Source organism: Artemia sp. Qi Xiang Cuo, chromosome 7 (genome assembly GCF_049724085.1).
Source record: "Artemia sp. Qi Xiang Cuo chromosome 7, ASM4972408v1, whole genome shotgun sequence".
NCBI lineage: Eukaryota > Metazoa > Arthropoda > Branchiopoda > Anostraca > Artemiidae > Artemia > Artemia sp. Qi Xiang Cuo.
The window spans coordinates 79,256,982-79,274,686 of record NC_142800.1 but is presented as its reverse complement, the minus strand read 5'-3'; the positions used below and the strand labels follow the sequence as shown (position 1 = coordinate 79,274,686).

At 36.0% G+C, this 17,705-nt stretch overlaps 1 protein-coding gene across 2 annotated transcripts in view; it reads right to left on the bottom strand.

Moving 5' to 3' along the window:
* Positions 1-17,705, bottom strand: part of mv (lysosomal-trafficking regulator mauve) — a 329,493-nt gene that overhangs the window by 29,101 nt on the left and 282,687 nt on the right. For both annotated transcript variants that reach the window (XM_089092605.1, XM_089092607.1), the window contains exon 36: positions 5,603-5,841. In XM_089092605.1, coding sequence (XP_088948731.1) covers positions 5,603-5,841 — 239 coding nt within the window. The remainder of the gene's footprint in view (positions 1-5,602; positions 5,842-17,705) is intronic.

Sequence of the window (17,705 nt, the reverse complement as noted above, 5' to 3'; positions counted from 1 at the left end):
ACTGTTGCGTCATTCATTAGCGCTCCGTTCAGGGCTGGCAGAGAGTGAATCATGTGGCAAGAGTTTTTTGCCAGTTTTAAAGTTTAAGTTAGTTTTACTTTAAAAAGTCTTTTGATTGAACCTTGTTCTTTAGAATTATATCCATTGGCTTTAGGCAATACTGGTAAATTCCGAAAATAATTTATTCAAACTGTAAAGAGCGTTTTTTTTTTTTTTTTTTTTTTTTTTTTTTTTTTTTTTGTATCAACCCAAATCCCCATATTTAGGGAATTCATATTAAGCTCCTAGCCTAATTTTCAGGAAAAAATACATTGGCAGGGGCGATATTATTATCAACATAACGGTTTTTTTTTATCGCAAGAACTTCGTGTGAATCACTTACAAAAACTTACGACCTGCCCTTCTCAATATTATTCAGTCACTTATTTATTACTCTTCTTATATTTCTTTCTTAAAACCTATTACTAAAATAAAGGTTTCCAAAAAATTAAGTTTTTTTTTCAAAGAAATGTATCGAGTCATATCAAACAGTTCGTTGTAAGGACTAGTAAGTAAGGAGCGACTCGGTCAACAGTAATCGAACTATAAAAAACAGAAATTTGAAATAAAAATGGAAACATAAAAAGAATTAGCTTTTTATACTGTTTCAAAAAATGTAAAAATCATTTTAACACCCAAAAAACCAAGTTTAACACCCTCAATGACGGAAAGAGTCAAGTAATCTTAGATAAGAATTGCACCATCAGATTCATCGCATCAGAAAACCATACTGTAGAGGTTTCAACCTCCCATATGCAGAAATATGGAATTTTGTAGTTTTTACCAGAAGAAAGATGTCAGATGAGTCTTTATTTGTTTGTTTTTTTGCTAGGGGAATGTATCAAATCAAGGGCCTTAACAGGTTGGAAGGGGGCTCATTCGACGGAAATCAAAAGCTGTAGAGCTCTTTTCAAGTGACCAAAAGACTGGAGAGGAACTAGGCTTCTCCACCCCTTTTTGTACCATGTCGTCCGATAAAAATTCTGAGATAGCCATTTTGTTCAGCATGGTTAAAAGGTCCAATAATTATGTGGGGATGACACGACCCCCAAGACCCTCCGGGGAAAGGACTGCAAATTATGAAACTCGCCCATTGTTTAGACTGAATATTTCTTATTGGGAAGTAGACAGACATTTTCAGGGGCGGGGGGAGTTTTCCATAGGAGGGAAGTTTTCGGAGATGAAATTTTCAGGGGAAATTTTACACGTAAGAAATTTGCCGGAATTCCTATGCAAAATTTTCTTTGGCGACTCAATCTTACGCGTGGAGATGTTCCTGAGAAAATTTTCAGAAGGGTTGGAATTGGGTGGGGTACTTTAATGCTTGGGGTGGATTTGCTGCAGGAAAAATTCTCCATGGAGGATTTTTCTATTAAAGAAATCTTCACGAGGGAATTCCCACGAGAGAAACGTTCGATTGGGGAGTGGAGGATTTCCGGAGAAATTTTGACGGAGGGAAATTTTTGGCATGAGTTTCTGATCAGAAATTTTATAGAAAACAAGTCTTTTTTCAAATGAAATTAGGCTAAGGAGAATTTTAAAGGTGGAATTGTCCGCGGGAAATTTTCAGAGGAGAATTTTCAGCGATAGTTGATTTTTCTGGAGGGAATTTTCAGGGGAGACTTTCACGTGCGATGAAATTTAAAACATTTCGGATTCTTGCAGGGCATGGCTAAAAGCGACAAAATCGAAATTTAATTCAAATTGTAGCTCTTTTTTATTTTCTGTATTCCAAACTTTGCAGCTTTCTAATATGAATCGTTGATTTAATGTTTAATTATGCAACAAATTAATTTTTTACTTTGTTTCTTCTGTTTTACGTAACCCCACTTTACACCCTCAGGCTAAGAAATCGAATACGTTTTGCTCCATGGCCGTATCCAGGGAGGGAAGGGGGGACAAAATGTTTTTCCGACTCGTAAAAACATAACAAAAATGAATATAAACAACTTTTTGATGCGTTTTTTGTACACCCCCCCCCGGAAAAATTCCTGGATACAGCCCTAGTATGTCCTATAGTAAATACGCTGACTCATTCAAAGTTCGGACGAACGAGAACCAAACCAAGATGAAGTTATGCAGAAATTTTCTACACGAAAAAATGTTACTTTTAAAAAGTGGCATAATTTCGTAAAAATCCTTGGGGGCGGGGGGGGGGGAGCAAGGTTGGAGCAAATTTTCCCAAATCAAGTGAAAATGACAGTGGAAATTAAAAAAATTACCCATATATTGCCACAAAGGTAAAGATATACAAAAGAATACTGACCTGTTTCTGTAATTATGCAAGCTTATCTTAGTTATGACATGATTAGGAGGGGGGGGCAAAACCAAGATCTGAGAGGGGAAGTTCCCCCTCTGCCCCATAACAAATTGCACACCTGCTTTTAAAGTAACATGAAATATCAGAAAAATTATTCTGTATTCAGTATCTAATCATGGTTGCAGCAGCAGCTGTTGCCAAGTAAAAAGCAAACCTCAAAAGCAAACCGTAGTAAATGAAGATTAAAAAACGTGTTTTCTAACAAAGTTGTTAGTGACAAAAGTTGTCAACCAAAGTAATTTGCAAATACCAAGACATTGTTCTGAGAATTTCAAAAAGAGGTAGCAGATCGAAATTAAAAATACACCATTGGATTAAAAGCGGATACCCCCATACTGTAAACTAAGGATGCTCACATTTTAGCATTGGTAGCAGTCCTTCTGCCGCGTTCTTTACTCTTTCCTTTTATCTTCACCAAAATAAGGCGGCTCTGGAAAGCCCTCTCTTTTTATAAAATCAATAACACACTATTTTCAAGAACAATTAAAAAAGAACATAAACTAGCTGTGGGGGGGGGGGGGTAATGCTGTCACCGTAGATATAGTTACTAGATCTTTTGACTGTTTTGAACAGAACGGCTAGGTACCCTGGGCCCTCGGTGCACCGTTGCGCTGGTCATTCTAGTAATCGGACTAATCTACTAGTAGAATGTTACGTCCCTCCACCCCTGTGAGGAGTAAAGGTCTCTCTTTTGGGCTCACTAGAAACGGGAACGAGAACCCTCGTACTGAATCCCAAACCAAACCTTGCGAACGCTTATGCTTATCAGGCCCTAGTCTCCACCTAGAAAGATTAGTTGAACTCGTATGCAGGGGCGTAATTTGCTATGGAGCAGGGGAGGCAACTGCCCTCTCCAGAGCCAAGTCCACCCCCCCCCAGACTTCAGTTTCTTATTCAGTTGAAATTTAGTTTCTGCAAAAAATCTTGTCAAAACTAAGATAAACCTGCATAATTCAAGTATCCAGAGAAACAGGTCAGTTATGTTTAGTATATCTTTGCCTTTATGATAATATATGTATAAATTTTCCGTTTTCACTGTCATTTTCACTTGATTTTGAGAAATTGACTCCAAATTTGACCCCCCCCCCGCAGGATTTTGTCGAAATTACGCCACTGCTGATCAGCAACTAAATTTAACGGAAAACAAGCGACGTACGTGAAATAAAGTAACGGAAAAGTATGAATTGAGATTATAAAATTTGGGCTATATATTTGACCATTAGGGGGCGGGGTAAAGTAAAGTGAAGCGCTTTTTGGAATAATATAAATGCGTATTTTAGAATTTTTAAAAGTTATTTTCAAAATTTATAGTGTTTCGCAGGTGCGAATCACTATATTTGGAAAGAACACTGAATAGGAACCATGCAAGTTTCTGTCTTCATTCTTTTTTTAAAGATAAGATCCATCCATAATAAGTAACTGACAAATGAATAACGTTGATCCCTACTAAGACTTCGAGGCCCGTAAAAGTAGGAAATATTTCGGGACTAAAATTAATTAATTAAAAGGCGAAATATTTTTATAACGGGAAAAACGAAACCGAGTCTCAAAAATCCTTTCTTATTTAGCCTTCTATACAAATCTAACATCCAGATCAGGGTTGCTCCACGGTCAGCTCCTAAAGTACTACAGTTGCCCAAATTTGCGCGCTACACAGCGATTTTTGGTCTACAATCAGAGAATTGACTGTAATAGTGCTAAAGTAGCGCCTTCGTGCTACAGGTGGCAACCCTGATATACATGCTTAGGCCTTTTCCAGTAACTTCACACGACACTATTTCTTTTTAAAAAATATCATTTTCGTGAGCCATCACAGGTGAAATAGATTGAACTTGATGAACAATCAGAAGCTTGTTTGAATGTTAAATTTGACGTCATGGACCGTGTCTGATACACCATTGAGCTTTGCATATTTGCCTATTAAATAATGACACTTGGTAAAGAAAGACAAGAACGGGCCCAATTTTTGGAGTATCTAGCCCCTTCTTTACTTCTATCTACTAGAAAAACAGTTTAATGAACAAATACAGCCTCCCTGAACCGCGGGGAACAACTCATATAATAAGATGCGTCTACACACATCATTACCCCTGAAAGCATATTTTTTTCGGCTTTTCGATTTTTTTTTACTTTTTCACATTGAAAACTTTTGCGGCTTATTTTGAAATGTTGTAGGTAGGGGATGGCCGTACCAAGTTATGAGTATATTAGATCAGTTTTGAGTAAGTCATATGTGGGGGACTATTTAGGGCTTGAGTATATGAGGAACCAAGTAAGTGGATTAGTTGAAAGGATTTTTCAGGGCCAAAAAATACAGGCATGGCAGGCCCAGCGCTCGCTTTCAAATTCACTGGGTCTCTATTGTCGGTCGAAAAAGATTTGGGGCGAAGCTTTATTTTTTAAGGTGGGTTTGAATAAAAATGAAATAAAAAATGAAAGTCTGTATAAAAATGAAATAAATGAAATAAAGGGTTTGAATAAAAATGAAATAAAAATGAATCAAATAATAAAAATGAAATAAGTTAGTAATTGAAATGAGGGCTGACAGTTTGCCACTGGGCCAAAGAAAAAAGTTTATCAGGAAGGAAAGGCCAAAGGTTGCTCCTTATTTTTGTCCTATGTGCGGAGGTTTAAATGAGAGTGTATATCACTTGATGTGTGAATGTGAGGAGCTGAGTGATTGGAGATTTGAAGTGTTTGGAAGCGGGAATTTTGAATTTAAGTGATTAATGAGAGTGTGTGCCGATGAGTGTTTTATGGGGGTCAGAAATTCGGCAAGATTCCTTCGTCTCACGATGAGTCATAGAGCTAGGTTTTTGTAGGATTATTTTGGGATTTGTACAATTTATGAGTAATCGTTCTTTGTTTTATATTTTTTTTGCCATGGCCTATGGGCTTTTAGCGCAAATAAATTCTATTCTATCATCCTTCTCGGGAAAAATACAAAACTACGTATTTTTTAGATAGATAGTTGAAGCGTCTGCTCTAGGGGTTTTTGTTATGCTAAACTTAATCGTGCAATTTTCATCTAGATCGTCGAACTTTTTGGGTGTATTTTTGCTGCAACTCAAAATTTTCTAAAGCTAATAACGCATAGTATTTAATAACTTTTAAAGCTTAAATCACCTTTAAAAAATACCTTTAAAGCTGAATAAATTTCAGCTCTTACAAACTAAACTGGGAAATGGTGTATCAAGGAATGGTATTTCCTAGAGTGGAAGAAAATTCATGAAATAAAAATACCGTTGAAGATCCCAAATCAAAATGGTTCTATCCACGGATCCAATGACCGCAACTCCGAATTCCTTACAAAGAGAAATAGAAACGACAGGACTCCGGTGATTTCCAACAATTACTGATGATTTTCTAATGGACAAATCTCCTTTTTGTGCATCTACATTGTAGTGGTGAACTTCAACTATCCCTGAAGCATAGCCTACCCATATCATGTTTGAATTTATAGAATTGGCACAGACAACGACCTGAAAGTAAAAGAAAGCTCTGTATCACTACGCAGAAACAAGGGCACAAAAAAAGAAAAAAAGACCCCAGGACCAATACCTGAAAACCACAATTTTTTAAGATTGATTCTTTTGATTGTTTCAAATTTATGAATATTTTAGGGTGTATCACATTCTCGTCACTGTTGCCACGATGAATCGAGCAAATAACTAAATAAAACTAATTAGTTAAATTTGGCAACACTTTTCATCAACAAAAATTAAACATTAATAATCCGTTGCTTCCAAGAGACAACAACACATTCAAAGAAAAGTTACATCTTCTTAAGCTGTTTGACGCCATATTTTTTAGGCTTATATTTCGGTGATTTTTTACGCATATTTTTTCCTTTTTGTATTTGGCGTCCGCTTCTACTATGATATTCATAGTTGTATACACAGGTGGTTTTTTATTGCAAAGTGAATGCTCGATTTTCATATTTTTTTAAAGATGCATATAGTTGTGTACATTTCCACATAACAAATTCAAACAGTCAGGCTTCATTTTCACTGTCCTTGGTATTTAAGGGAATTTCATTGGCTTACTAAAATCCATCATAGACGTAAACCAATAAATTTAAAGAACATTCTTACCCCTGAAATAGAGGGAACTAGTTTCTTGTTTTCTCTTTGAAATCACTTTATAATAATTACATAGTTAAAATAATTCATAGTTATTGTTAAGTGCACAAACTTGAGGCTTTGATAAAATTTATATTTAATTATGCTAAATATATATAACACCCAATGATAAACAATCATTAAACCCTGGAGGCAAGACTCTGAACGTCATTGCGCTTCACTGAAAACACTTATTGTTTTGAGCTGTGTGTTTTTATTTGTCATAACACCAACAGAAAAAGAAAGAAAATCACCATATTAATCTAGATTACTGAAAAGAACTAATGAATGTAGATTGACAGTTTATTATATACTGACATTAATTTCTGAAAGTCTCAGCAATATTGGATTAATTAAAGTTTTAAAAAAGGCAACGTTAAAAATGTATTCTGTTTTCAGTAAAGCATTCTTGTCTTTAGAAAGCTTAGGAGAGGGGGAGGGGGTGACCCTACTCCAGTTTTCGGTAATTTGTTTTTAATGTAATTTGTGTTCATTTTTTATTTCGTTTATTTATTGATGGTGATTTGTGTTTGTTTTACGCTTGACTTATTATTTGACTTCATTTCTTCTCGTCTTTGGTTTGACATGCCTTTTTACTTTTCTTTGAAAAACTTATTTCGTGGAATTTTGTCTTTAAAGTTTATAATAGGCAGCGCAATAGCGTTGCCTAAGTAAAGAACGATGTTGGCACAATGTATTATTTATTTGTTCGTTTCTTTATTTATACCAGGGCACTTCATATCGAAAGGGTTGTCGTAGAAACTTCGAAAAGGGCTCATTTGACTGGAAATTGGAAGGGCCTATACCCTTTTTAATTGGCGAAAGTGATTGGAAGGCAACTAACACCCCTTCCCTACCCACCATTTCCCCAAACACGTCCAATCAAAATTTTGAGATAGCTATTTTGTTCAACATAGTTAAAAGATCTGGAAATCATGTCTTTGAGGAGGACACTCCCCCCACAGACCTCAGGGCAAGGGTTGTAAGTTATGCCCTGGGGGGGCATATAAGGTTTTTATAGAAAGAGTTGTCGTAGAAACTTCAAAAAGGGCTCATTCGATTGGAAATGAAAAGGGCTAGTGCCCTTCTTAATAGTCGAAAGTGACTGGAGGGCAACTAACTTCCCTCTCAAGCCCACCATTTCCCCAAACACAAGCAATGAAAATTTTGAGATATCGATTTTGTTCAACGTAGTTGAAAGTTCTGGAAATTAGGTTTTTGAAGATGATAGCCCCCTCAGAGCCCTCAGGACAAGGATTGTAAGTTATGCCCTAGGGCCATATAAAGTTTTTACAGAAAGGGTTGTCGTAGAAACTTCAAAAAGGGCTCATTTGATTGGAAATTCAGAGGGCTAGTGCCCTTTTTAATAGTCAAAAGTGATTATAGAGCAACTAACCCCCCTTTCACGCCCACCATTTCCCCAAACACATCCAATGAAAATTTTGAGATAGCCATTTTTTCGACATAATTGGAATTTCTGGAAATTACGTCTTTGAGGATGACAAACCCCCACAACCCTCAGGGTAAAGGTTGTAAGTTATGCCCTAGGGGCATATAAGGTTTTTATAGATAGTGTTATTGTAGAAACTTCAAAAAGGGCTCATTTGATTGGAAATTGAAAGGGCTAGTGCCGTTTTTAATAGTTGAAAGTGATGGGAGGGCAACTAACCCCCCTCTCACAACCAGCATTTCCCCAAACACATCCAACCAAAATTTTGAGATAGCCATTTTTCAACGTAGTTGAAAGTTCTGGAAATTATCTCTTTGAGGATGACAACCCCCCTCCCCCAGAGCCCTCAGGGCAAGGGTTGTAATTTATGCCCTGAGGTATATAAGGTTTTTATAGATAGCCTTGTTGTAGAAACTAAAAAAAGAACTCATTCGATTTAAAACTGAAAGGGCTAGTACCATCTTTAATAGTCGAAAGTGATTGGAGGGCAACTAACCCCCCTCTCACGCTCACCATTTCCCCAAAAACATACAATCAAAATTCTGAAAGAGCCATTCTGTTCAACGTAGTTTAAAGTTCTGGAAATTAGGTCTTTGAGGATGATATTCGACAGGGCTAGTGCCCTTTTTAATAGTCGAGAGGGATTGGAGGGCAACTAATCCCCCTCTCACGCCCACCATTTCCCCAAACACATCCAGTCAAAATTTTAAAATAGCCATTTTGTTTAATGCAGTTTCAAGTTCTAGAAATTATGGCTTTGAAGATGACAAACCTCCAACACCCCTCAGGGCAAGGGTTTTAAGTTATACCCTGGGTGCATACAAGGTTTATAGATATACTTGTCGTAGAAACTTCAAAAAGGGCTCATTCAATTGGAATTTGAAAGGAATAGTGCCCTTTTTAAAAGTAGAAAGTGATTGGAGGGCAACTAACCCCCCTCTCACGCCAACCATTTCCCCAAACACACCAAATCAAAATTTTGAGGTAGTCATTTTGCTCAACGTAGTTGAAAGTTCCGGGAATTATGTCTTTGAGGATGAGAAACCCCCACAGCCCCAGATAATTTCCGGAAATTCTGTCTTTGAGGATGACAAACCCTCCACAGCCCCAAATAATTTCCAGAAAGATCTGGAAAATTATGTCTTTGAGGAGGACACTCCCCCCACCGCCCTCAGGGCAAGGGTTGTGAATTCTGCCCTGGGGGCATATAAGGTTTTTTTTTTATAGAAAGCGTTGTTGTAGAAACTTCAAAAAGGGCTCATTCGATTGAAAATTGAAAGGGCTTGTGCCCTTTTCAATAGTCGAAAGTGATTGGAGGGCAACTAAACCCCATCTCACACCAACCATTTCCCCGAACACATTCAATCTAAATTTTCAGATAGCCACTTTTTTCAACGTAGTTGAAAATTCCGGAAATTATGTCTTTGAGGATGACAACCCCCCCACAGCTCCCTGGGCAAAGGTTGTAAGTTATGCCCTGGGGGCATATAAGTTTTTTTTTTATAGAAAGCGTTATAGTAAAAAGTTCAAAAAGGGCTCATTCAATTGGGGAATGAGACGGATGGTACCCTTATTAATAGTCAAAAGCGATCGGAGGCCGAATGCCCTCCCCACGCCCATCATTTCTCAGACACTTCCGATCAACATTTTGATATAGCCATTTTGTTGAACGTAATTGTACAGTCTGAAAATTATATCTTTGAGTAAGACACCCCCCCCCCCACAGCCCTCAGGGCTAAGGCTGTAAGTTATACACTGGGGGAATAATGTTTTTATAGAAAACGTTGTCGTAGAAACTTCAAAAACGGTTCATTAGATTGAAATTGAGAGGGCTATTGTCCTTTTCAGCAGTCGAAACTAATCGGAAGGAGAATCACCCCCCCCCCCCCCTCACGCCCATTATTTCCCAAATATATTTTTGATTAATATTTTGATGTGGCTATTTTATTCAACGTAGTTGCAAGGTCTGGAAATTATGTCTTTGAGGATGACAACCCTCAACCCATAGCCCACAGAACAAGGGTCGTAAGTTATGCCCTTGGGGCATATAAGGTTTTTATAGAAAGCTCTGTCATAGAAGCTTCAAAAAGGGCTCATTCGATTGGAAACTGAGATGACTAGTGTCTTTTGTACTAGTCAAAAGTGATCAGATCATTTCACCACGCCCATCATTTCCCCAAACACCTCCAATAAAAATTTTGAGATAGCCATTTTGTTCGACGTATTTGAAATGTCTGGAAATTATGTCTTTGAGGATAACAAATCCTCCCAGCCCTCAGGGCAAGGGTTGTAAGTTATGGCCGGGGGGCATAAAAGGTTCTTATAGAAAGCATGGTCATATAAACTTCGGAGGGGACTCATTGGATCGGTAGTCAGACACTCTAGTCCTCTTTTTAAGAGTCAAAGTGATCGGATGGTAGCTATCCCCCCCCCCACACACACATCGTATTACCCCGAAATGCATCTAATAGAAATTTTGAAATAGACATTCTATCAAAAATAGTCCAAATATCATATAACAAGGCTTTTGGAGTTTTAACAGATCCCAGAGATTAGGGGCAAGGGTTGTAAGTTATGCCCAGGGGGTATTTAAGGTTTTTATGGAAGGGATGGTTGTCTAACTTTAGAAGAGGCCCAGTCTTTTTCCCTGAAAAAGACTATGTCAACATAAAACCAACAGAAACTAATTAAAAAAAAACTTTTTCCACAAAATAACTAAATAAAAATGAAGAACTCCATTAAGCCAAAAAATGAACAAAATATAATCAAATAATCTACCAAATATACAACTACCACAAATCAGCATCAACAAATTAATTAAACCCAAAACAAACAGAAATTAAAATAAATAACAGAGTCAAACTCAAAACGAGCAGAAATTAATATGAGTAGGGTTCTAAACCCCATGCTTTCTAAAAGCCAGAATATAATTTGTACTTTACCGAAAAATTCTTTTAAATGTTTCAATTTTTATAACATTAAGAAATCAAAATTAATTAAGATTTTAAGGAGTAAATATCAGCATATGTATATTAGACTGACAATACACATTTTTTTCAGTAAATTCATTGTAATTTTTTCAGTAAAGTACAAATTATATTCTAGCTTTTAGAAAGCATAGGGGTTTAGAACCCTACTCACATTAATTTCTCCTCGTTTTGAGTTGGGTTCTGTTATTTATTTTAATTTCTGTTCGTTTTGGGTTTCATTTATTCATTGATACTGATTTGTGGTAGTTGTATGCTTGGTAGATTATTTGATTCTATTTTTGTTCATTTTTGGTTTAATAGAGTTCTTCACTTTTTTTTGAAAAACTTATTTTGTGGAAAACTTTTATTTTAATTAATAATAGAAAAGGGGGAGTTGCTTGATGCTGGATCGCGGGGGGGGGGGAGTTAGGGGATCCAAAAATAATTCCGAAAAGCTTTTGGTACTCGGCCAAATCATTTGGAAGGGGTTACCGTAAAAACACGGGAGGAAGCTTATTCGATTGTAAACTGATAGACAAAAGGACCAAAAGCGATTGAGGTGATAGAGCCTCCCTACCTAGCCGATTTCTGCTACCCGGTCACACCGTAACCCCCATTGTACTAGGTTAAAATTCAAGATATTTATTTTGCAAAAAAAAAACTCGAAAAGACTAATAAGTATGCCCATTGGGTCGACTTTATACCCACAGCCATAATCATGCAATGCCCCTATATAATGTAGATTACCAATTATTCACAGATAGGTCTTAGCAGAAAAGGGGGCCATATTTGATCTTGGTTGTTCGATAAGCAAGATGCTCTTATATTGGTAAATCCAAAGACTAAATGTGTTGTCTGGTTATCAGAGTAGCGTATCTGCATTACCTCGAGAATAGCTTGGAGAATCAGGCTTAAACTTTCACGGAATGTTGAGGGGAGGGTGACTTATAATATGACTAGGTTGAAGAGGGTAAGCTTAATCAAAAGCTGATCAAAAGCTGAATCCATACCTAAGCTACGCTGATGATTTGAGGGTTCTTAATAAAAATGTAAGCAAAGTGAAAGAACTTTGGAGGTTTTGAGAGTTCAGGGTGCAAGAACAGGTTTGAAAATTAATGTTAAGAAGACTACATCGCTTAGACTAGGAATGGGTGAGGGTACAAAGAAGATATTAAGTAATACAAAAATCAATCAAGTGGTCACTTCACTTCCGTGGGTAATTTTTCAAACAGTTCGTCGTAACAAACTGTAAGTAAGGAGCTACGCGGCTCAAAAGTAACCAAAATTCTAAAAACGGAATTTTGATATGAATAGACATATAAAAAGAATTGGACTATTATACCGATTCCAAATATATAATATTCATTAAGTTTAGTGGAATTTACCAAAGCTTACGAACCTGAGAAAATCTGTCTGATTTTCGAAAAATAAATATTCCCTAAAACTGAAAGAATCTTGATCAAAATTACACCATAAGATTCAGCATATCAGAAAACCCTACTATAGAGGTTTCAAGCTCCTACCTGCAGAAAAACGTGAAATTTTGTTGTTGTTTTTTTTTTTTTTCAGAACAAAGATCACGGATACGGGTTTATTTGTTTTTGATTGTTATTTTTCCAAGGGTGATCGTGTCGAACCAAATGGTCCTAGGAAATTGGGAGGGGAGTCGTTCTAACGAAAACTGAAAGTTCTAGTGCCCTTGTTAAGTGACCAAAAAGATTGGAGGGCAACTAGCCCCCTTAACCACCCCTTTTTTCTCCGAAATTTTCCGATCGAAATTTTGAGATAACCATTTTGTTCACTATAGTTGAAAGGTCTGAAAACTATACCTTTGGAGATAAAAGGATCCCCCCAGCCCCTGGAGATAAGTTTTTAAATTATAAAATTTGTTCATTGTTTACGTATACCATTTGTTATTGGGATGCTAAGACATTTATTTGGGAGGGGGAATTTTGTTATTCGGGTGGATTTTCATGGAGAGAAAATTTTCGGGGGTGAACTTTCCAGGAGAATATGATGAGACTTTTCCAGAGGAATTGTCTAAGGATAGTTTAAGGTATTCATTTGACTTACCGTATACCAACCAATAATCTGAAAGAAAAATGCGGTTCGATCGACTTTCTAGGGATGAAATGACAGCAAAGCTTAGATGGTTTGACAGCCTTTTTACGGATGAAGGATGATAGTTTGCCAAACATTGTGATTTTAAGCCATCCATCAGGGCCAAAGAAAAAGCTTGTCATCCCAAGATAGAGTGGGAAGAGGTCATAAGAACGGATTTAAAGGGAATTGTAATTTAACGGTATAAAGATGATACTTTGGAAAAGATCGGGTTGAAGGGGGAGCACGCAGAGCTGGGTTGGCCTCAGGCGAATTGGGGCTACAATGAGGTTTTTAGTCATATTAGTAACAGTAGCAATAGTGGTAACCTAGTAGAAGCAGTAGTAGTAATAGTAGCATATTGATTCAACCTCTTTTCAATGATCAATTCGACTATGTACCAGATATGGCTGATAATTTGTAGGCACATCAGCGGTACCAATCCAAGATTTTATCATACATCCAATTATCTAAATGAAAACCAGGAATGTTAAACGGAGTGGCTTCAGACTAGGGTGTTCGTTATACGATAAAAACAAAAAAAGAAGAAAACCGTGAGTCACTTTGAACTGGAAATATTTCTCCACGCATTGAATCATTTATAGTATTAAGTGACTTTTACTCGTGAGGTCGACTATCTGGCTGAAAATATACAGGGTTATCACTTACGGTAGTACCAATCACGTTAAAATTACTGTAATATCAATAATAATTAGTAACGTTCGGTAATTTATGAACAACGATTTAAACCACGTATCTAACCATTTAATCACGTATTGAACAAATCAAAAAAGTAATGTCATCTTTTTTGGCAAAAAAATTATGCATGAGATTATCCCATGGCTATGCTTTCTTTTAGAATCTAGTGTTTGATTGTGTGTTCATTAAAACAGATGTGAATTCTCAACTCTTTGAATACTATGGGTTAATCGTGCATCTAAAAAAAAAGTTGCAAGTTTTATTCATTTAGAACCGGAAAGTTGTGCAATTACAGTCCTAACGGGAATTAATAAGTCACGAAGATAGTTGTTTTATGGTACTAAATTAGTATATACTCTGACTTAAAATTTCCCAACTTAAGATTCTGTATTAGGCTACTCTATAAATGTCAGTGTGTATGCACGGTTAAGGTAACACGGTAACAGGAGCGCACATGATTTAATCCATCCCCAGGGGAGGGATGCGTCACATTATTTTTTTCGGGGAGGATAAAAAATACAAGTAGGAAACTTTTCAGGTCGATACTAAAGAGGGGAAAAGTCTTCCATTCTCCTCACGATCAGCAGGCATGAATATGCACATAGTACATTTAGTTGTACATAACAAAGGCTGACGATTCTACGTAGTCTTTTAAAGAAGTAAAACAATAGCAATAGTGAAAGAAATCCAGGGCCAAGGATTTGTCCTTAAGGGAGGAGTCAAAATACGAAAAACTTTGTTATTAAAGAGCAAATTTTCCAGGGGGTGGTCTTCAGACCCATCAAGGGGGAATTTCACTACCTCCCCTGTCTGAAATTATGTAGACCCATGTATACTTTCCCATTTAGATGGCTTTATATTCACCAATCAAATTACTTTAATAAACAAATGCTGTTTACGAGAAGATGAGGTTACGATGATCATTCCATACGACTTCAAAGACACCAATGCCATATCCAGCATAGGCTGCATTAAAAACAAAAAAACGAATTATACTCGATGAAGTAAAAAAAAAAAAAAAAAAAAAAAAAAAAAAAAAAAAAAAAAAAATCTTGAACTGTCAACGTCAACAGTATTATGGAGGCTCGTCATACTTGCGAATTCGTTAAATGGTATATATATATATATATATATATATATATATATATATATATATATATATATATATATATATATATATATATATATATATATATATATATATATATATATATATATATATATATATATATATATATATATATATATATATATATATATATATATATATATATATATATATATATATATATATATATATATATATATATATATATATATTTGTCACCTTTAATTTTTAAAGTCCAAGCTCTATTAATGTCCAAACCCTATCCATGGGAAAAGGTCCTCCAGTATATTTTCAACGACCTGGTGGCAATAGTTGTTTTGTCTCTAAAATATGAACTGAAAATGCATAAATAATAGGCTCACACTCCCATGGAATCATACTCCCATAGGTTCCAACAGGCTCACACTCCTTTAAGCGGGGCATAAGATAAAAACTTTAAAGGAAGGACAATAATGAATCTTTGTCAATAGAAACCGAAACTCTAAACAACGGAAGTTTGATAACAATTTATGTATAAGCAAGATCTGAATTTAATGGTCATTCTAGTTAGGAAGTTTAATATAGCCGGTCACAAGCCATTATTTAAAAAAAAAAAACGCTGAATTTTAGAAAAAGGGGAAGACACTCCCAATAAGGAGGGTAACCCTGAGAAAAATGTAGAAAAGTAGAACAAGATTCAACGTATTTGAGGATATTATATGGAAGGTATCAAACTACTGGCCATAGCATATCGAAAGAGGGCCCATTGAAAGACATAGTCGAAGTTCAAGTTTCCTTTTTAAGTAACTAATTAAAAAAGAAGCCGTTTTCCACCCTAGTTTTTCAGGGATTAAATAAAAAAAAAAAAGTTTTCTTTTAACTGGAAGTAAAGAACGACGTTAAAACTTAAAACGAACAGAAATTATTCCGTATATGAAAGGGGCTGCCCCCTCCTCAACGCCTCGCTCTTTACGCTAAAGTTTTTTATTGTTTAAAAAAATAGAGTTGTGAGAAAGTCAACATTAGCGTAAAGATCGAGGCGTTGAGGAGGGGGGAGCCCCTTTCATATACGGAATAATTTCTGTTCGTTTTAATTTTTAACGTCGTTCCTTACTTTCAGTTAAAAAAACTTGTTTTTTTATTTAATTTTTGAACGCTTTTGAATTAATGCAGATTTTGATTTTGGCTCACCGTACATGAAATATTGAAACAAAATTTGCATACTAATTTTGCTTTTATTTGGTTTAATGGCTTTCGCGATAATTGTTTAATTTTTTTTACTAACGTTTTTATTAGTAATAAATACACATAACTTACGAATTAACTTACATTATGAATTTCTATATTCGTATATTTTTATTACGTATATCAGGGGGTTTGACCCCTTTTCAATACCTCGCACTTTACGCTAAAGTTCAAATTTTGTTCCAATTATTTAAAAATGGCCCCTTAATCCCAAAGGCCGTTATTTAGAATAAATAGCTCTTATGAAAGTACTAAAAAATCTTTGGCTTAAAGAGCGAGGTACTGACTAGGGGTTAGCCCAATCATATACGTAATATTTTCTGTTCGTTTAAAGTTTCGATGTTGCTGCTTACTTTCAGTTGAAAAACTTGTTTTTTTATATTTAATTTCTGATCTTTTTTTTAAAATAATACTGGGAAATTCGGCGCCCCCTTCAAAGTAATGTCCCTTCCCCCATGAAAACTTTCTTCGTGGAAAGATCCTCCCACATAGCCCTCGACTTCCCCCCCCCCCACTACCAGAAAAAATCTCCCCTGAAAACTTCTGTATACTTCCCAATAACCAATGCTTCATGTTAACATTGGGTAAAGTTCATAACTTTCAGCCCTCCCTCCGGGGACTTCGGGGGATTAAGTCATCCTAAAAGACATAGTTATCATATTTTAGACCATGACCATTATTCTGCCATTATTCCGTATATCAAGGGGGCTGTCCCCTCCTCAACGCTTCGCTCTTTACGCTAAAGTTTTTTTTATTGTTAAAAAATAATAGAGTTGTGAGAAAGTCAAACTTCAGCGTAAAGAGCGAGGTGTTGAGGACAGCCCCCTTCATAAACGGAATAATTTCTGTTCGTTTTTAAGTTTTAACGTCGTTCCTTACTTTCAGTTAAAAAAAAAACTTGTCTTTTTTATTTAATTTTTGAACGTTTTTGAATTAATGAAGGTTTTGATTTTGGCTCACCGTACATGAATAATTAAAACAAAATTTTGTATATTAATTTTACTTTTATTTGTTTAAATGGCTTTCTCGAAACTTGTTTAATTTTATTTACGAACGTTTTTATTAGTAACAAATATACGTAACTTACGAATTAAGTTACGTAACGAACTTCTATATTCATAGATTTTTAATACGTATATTAGGGGGCTCGCCCCCTAGTCAATACCTCGCTCTTTAAGCTAAAGTTCAAATTTTGTTCCAATTCTTTAAAATGACCCCTTAATCACAAAGACCGCTATTTAGAATAAATAGCTATTATGAAAGTACTACTACTAGGGGTTCGCCGTCTAGTCAATACCTCGCTCTTTCAGCTAAAGTTCAAATTTTTTTTCCAATTCTTTAAAAATAACCCCTTAATCACAATCAGTTGATCAGTTGAAATCAGTTGGAAACTTGTTGTTTTTACTTAATTTCTGATCTTTTTCTTTAATAATGCTGGGAAATCCAGTGCCCCCTTCATAGCCATTTCTCTTCTCCCATGAAAACTTCCTTCATAGAAAGATCCTCCCACATAACCCCCGACCCCCTCCCCCCCACCTACCAGAAAAAATCCCCCCTGAAAACGTCTATATACTTCCCAATAACGAATAGGCTACTATATGTTACCATTGGGTAAAGTTCATAACTTTCAGCCCTCCCCCCGGGGACTTCGGGGGATTAAGTTATCCTAAAGGAA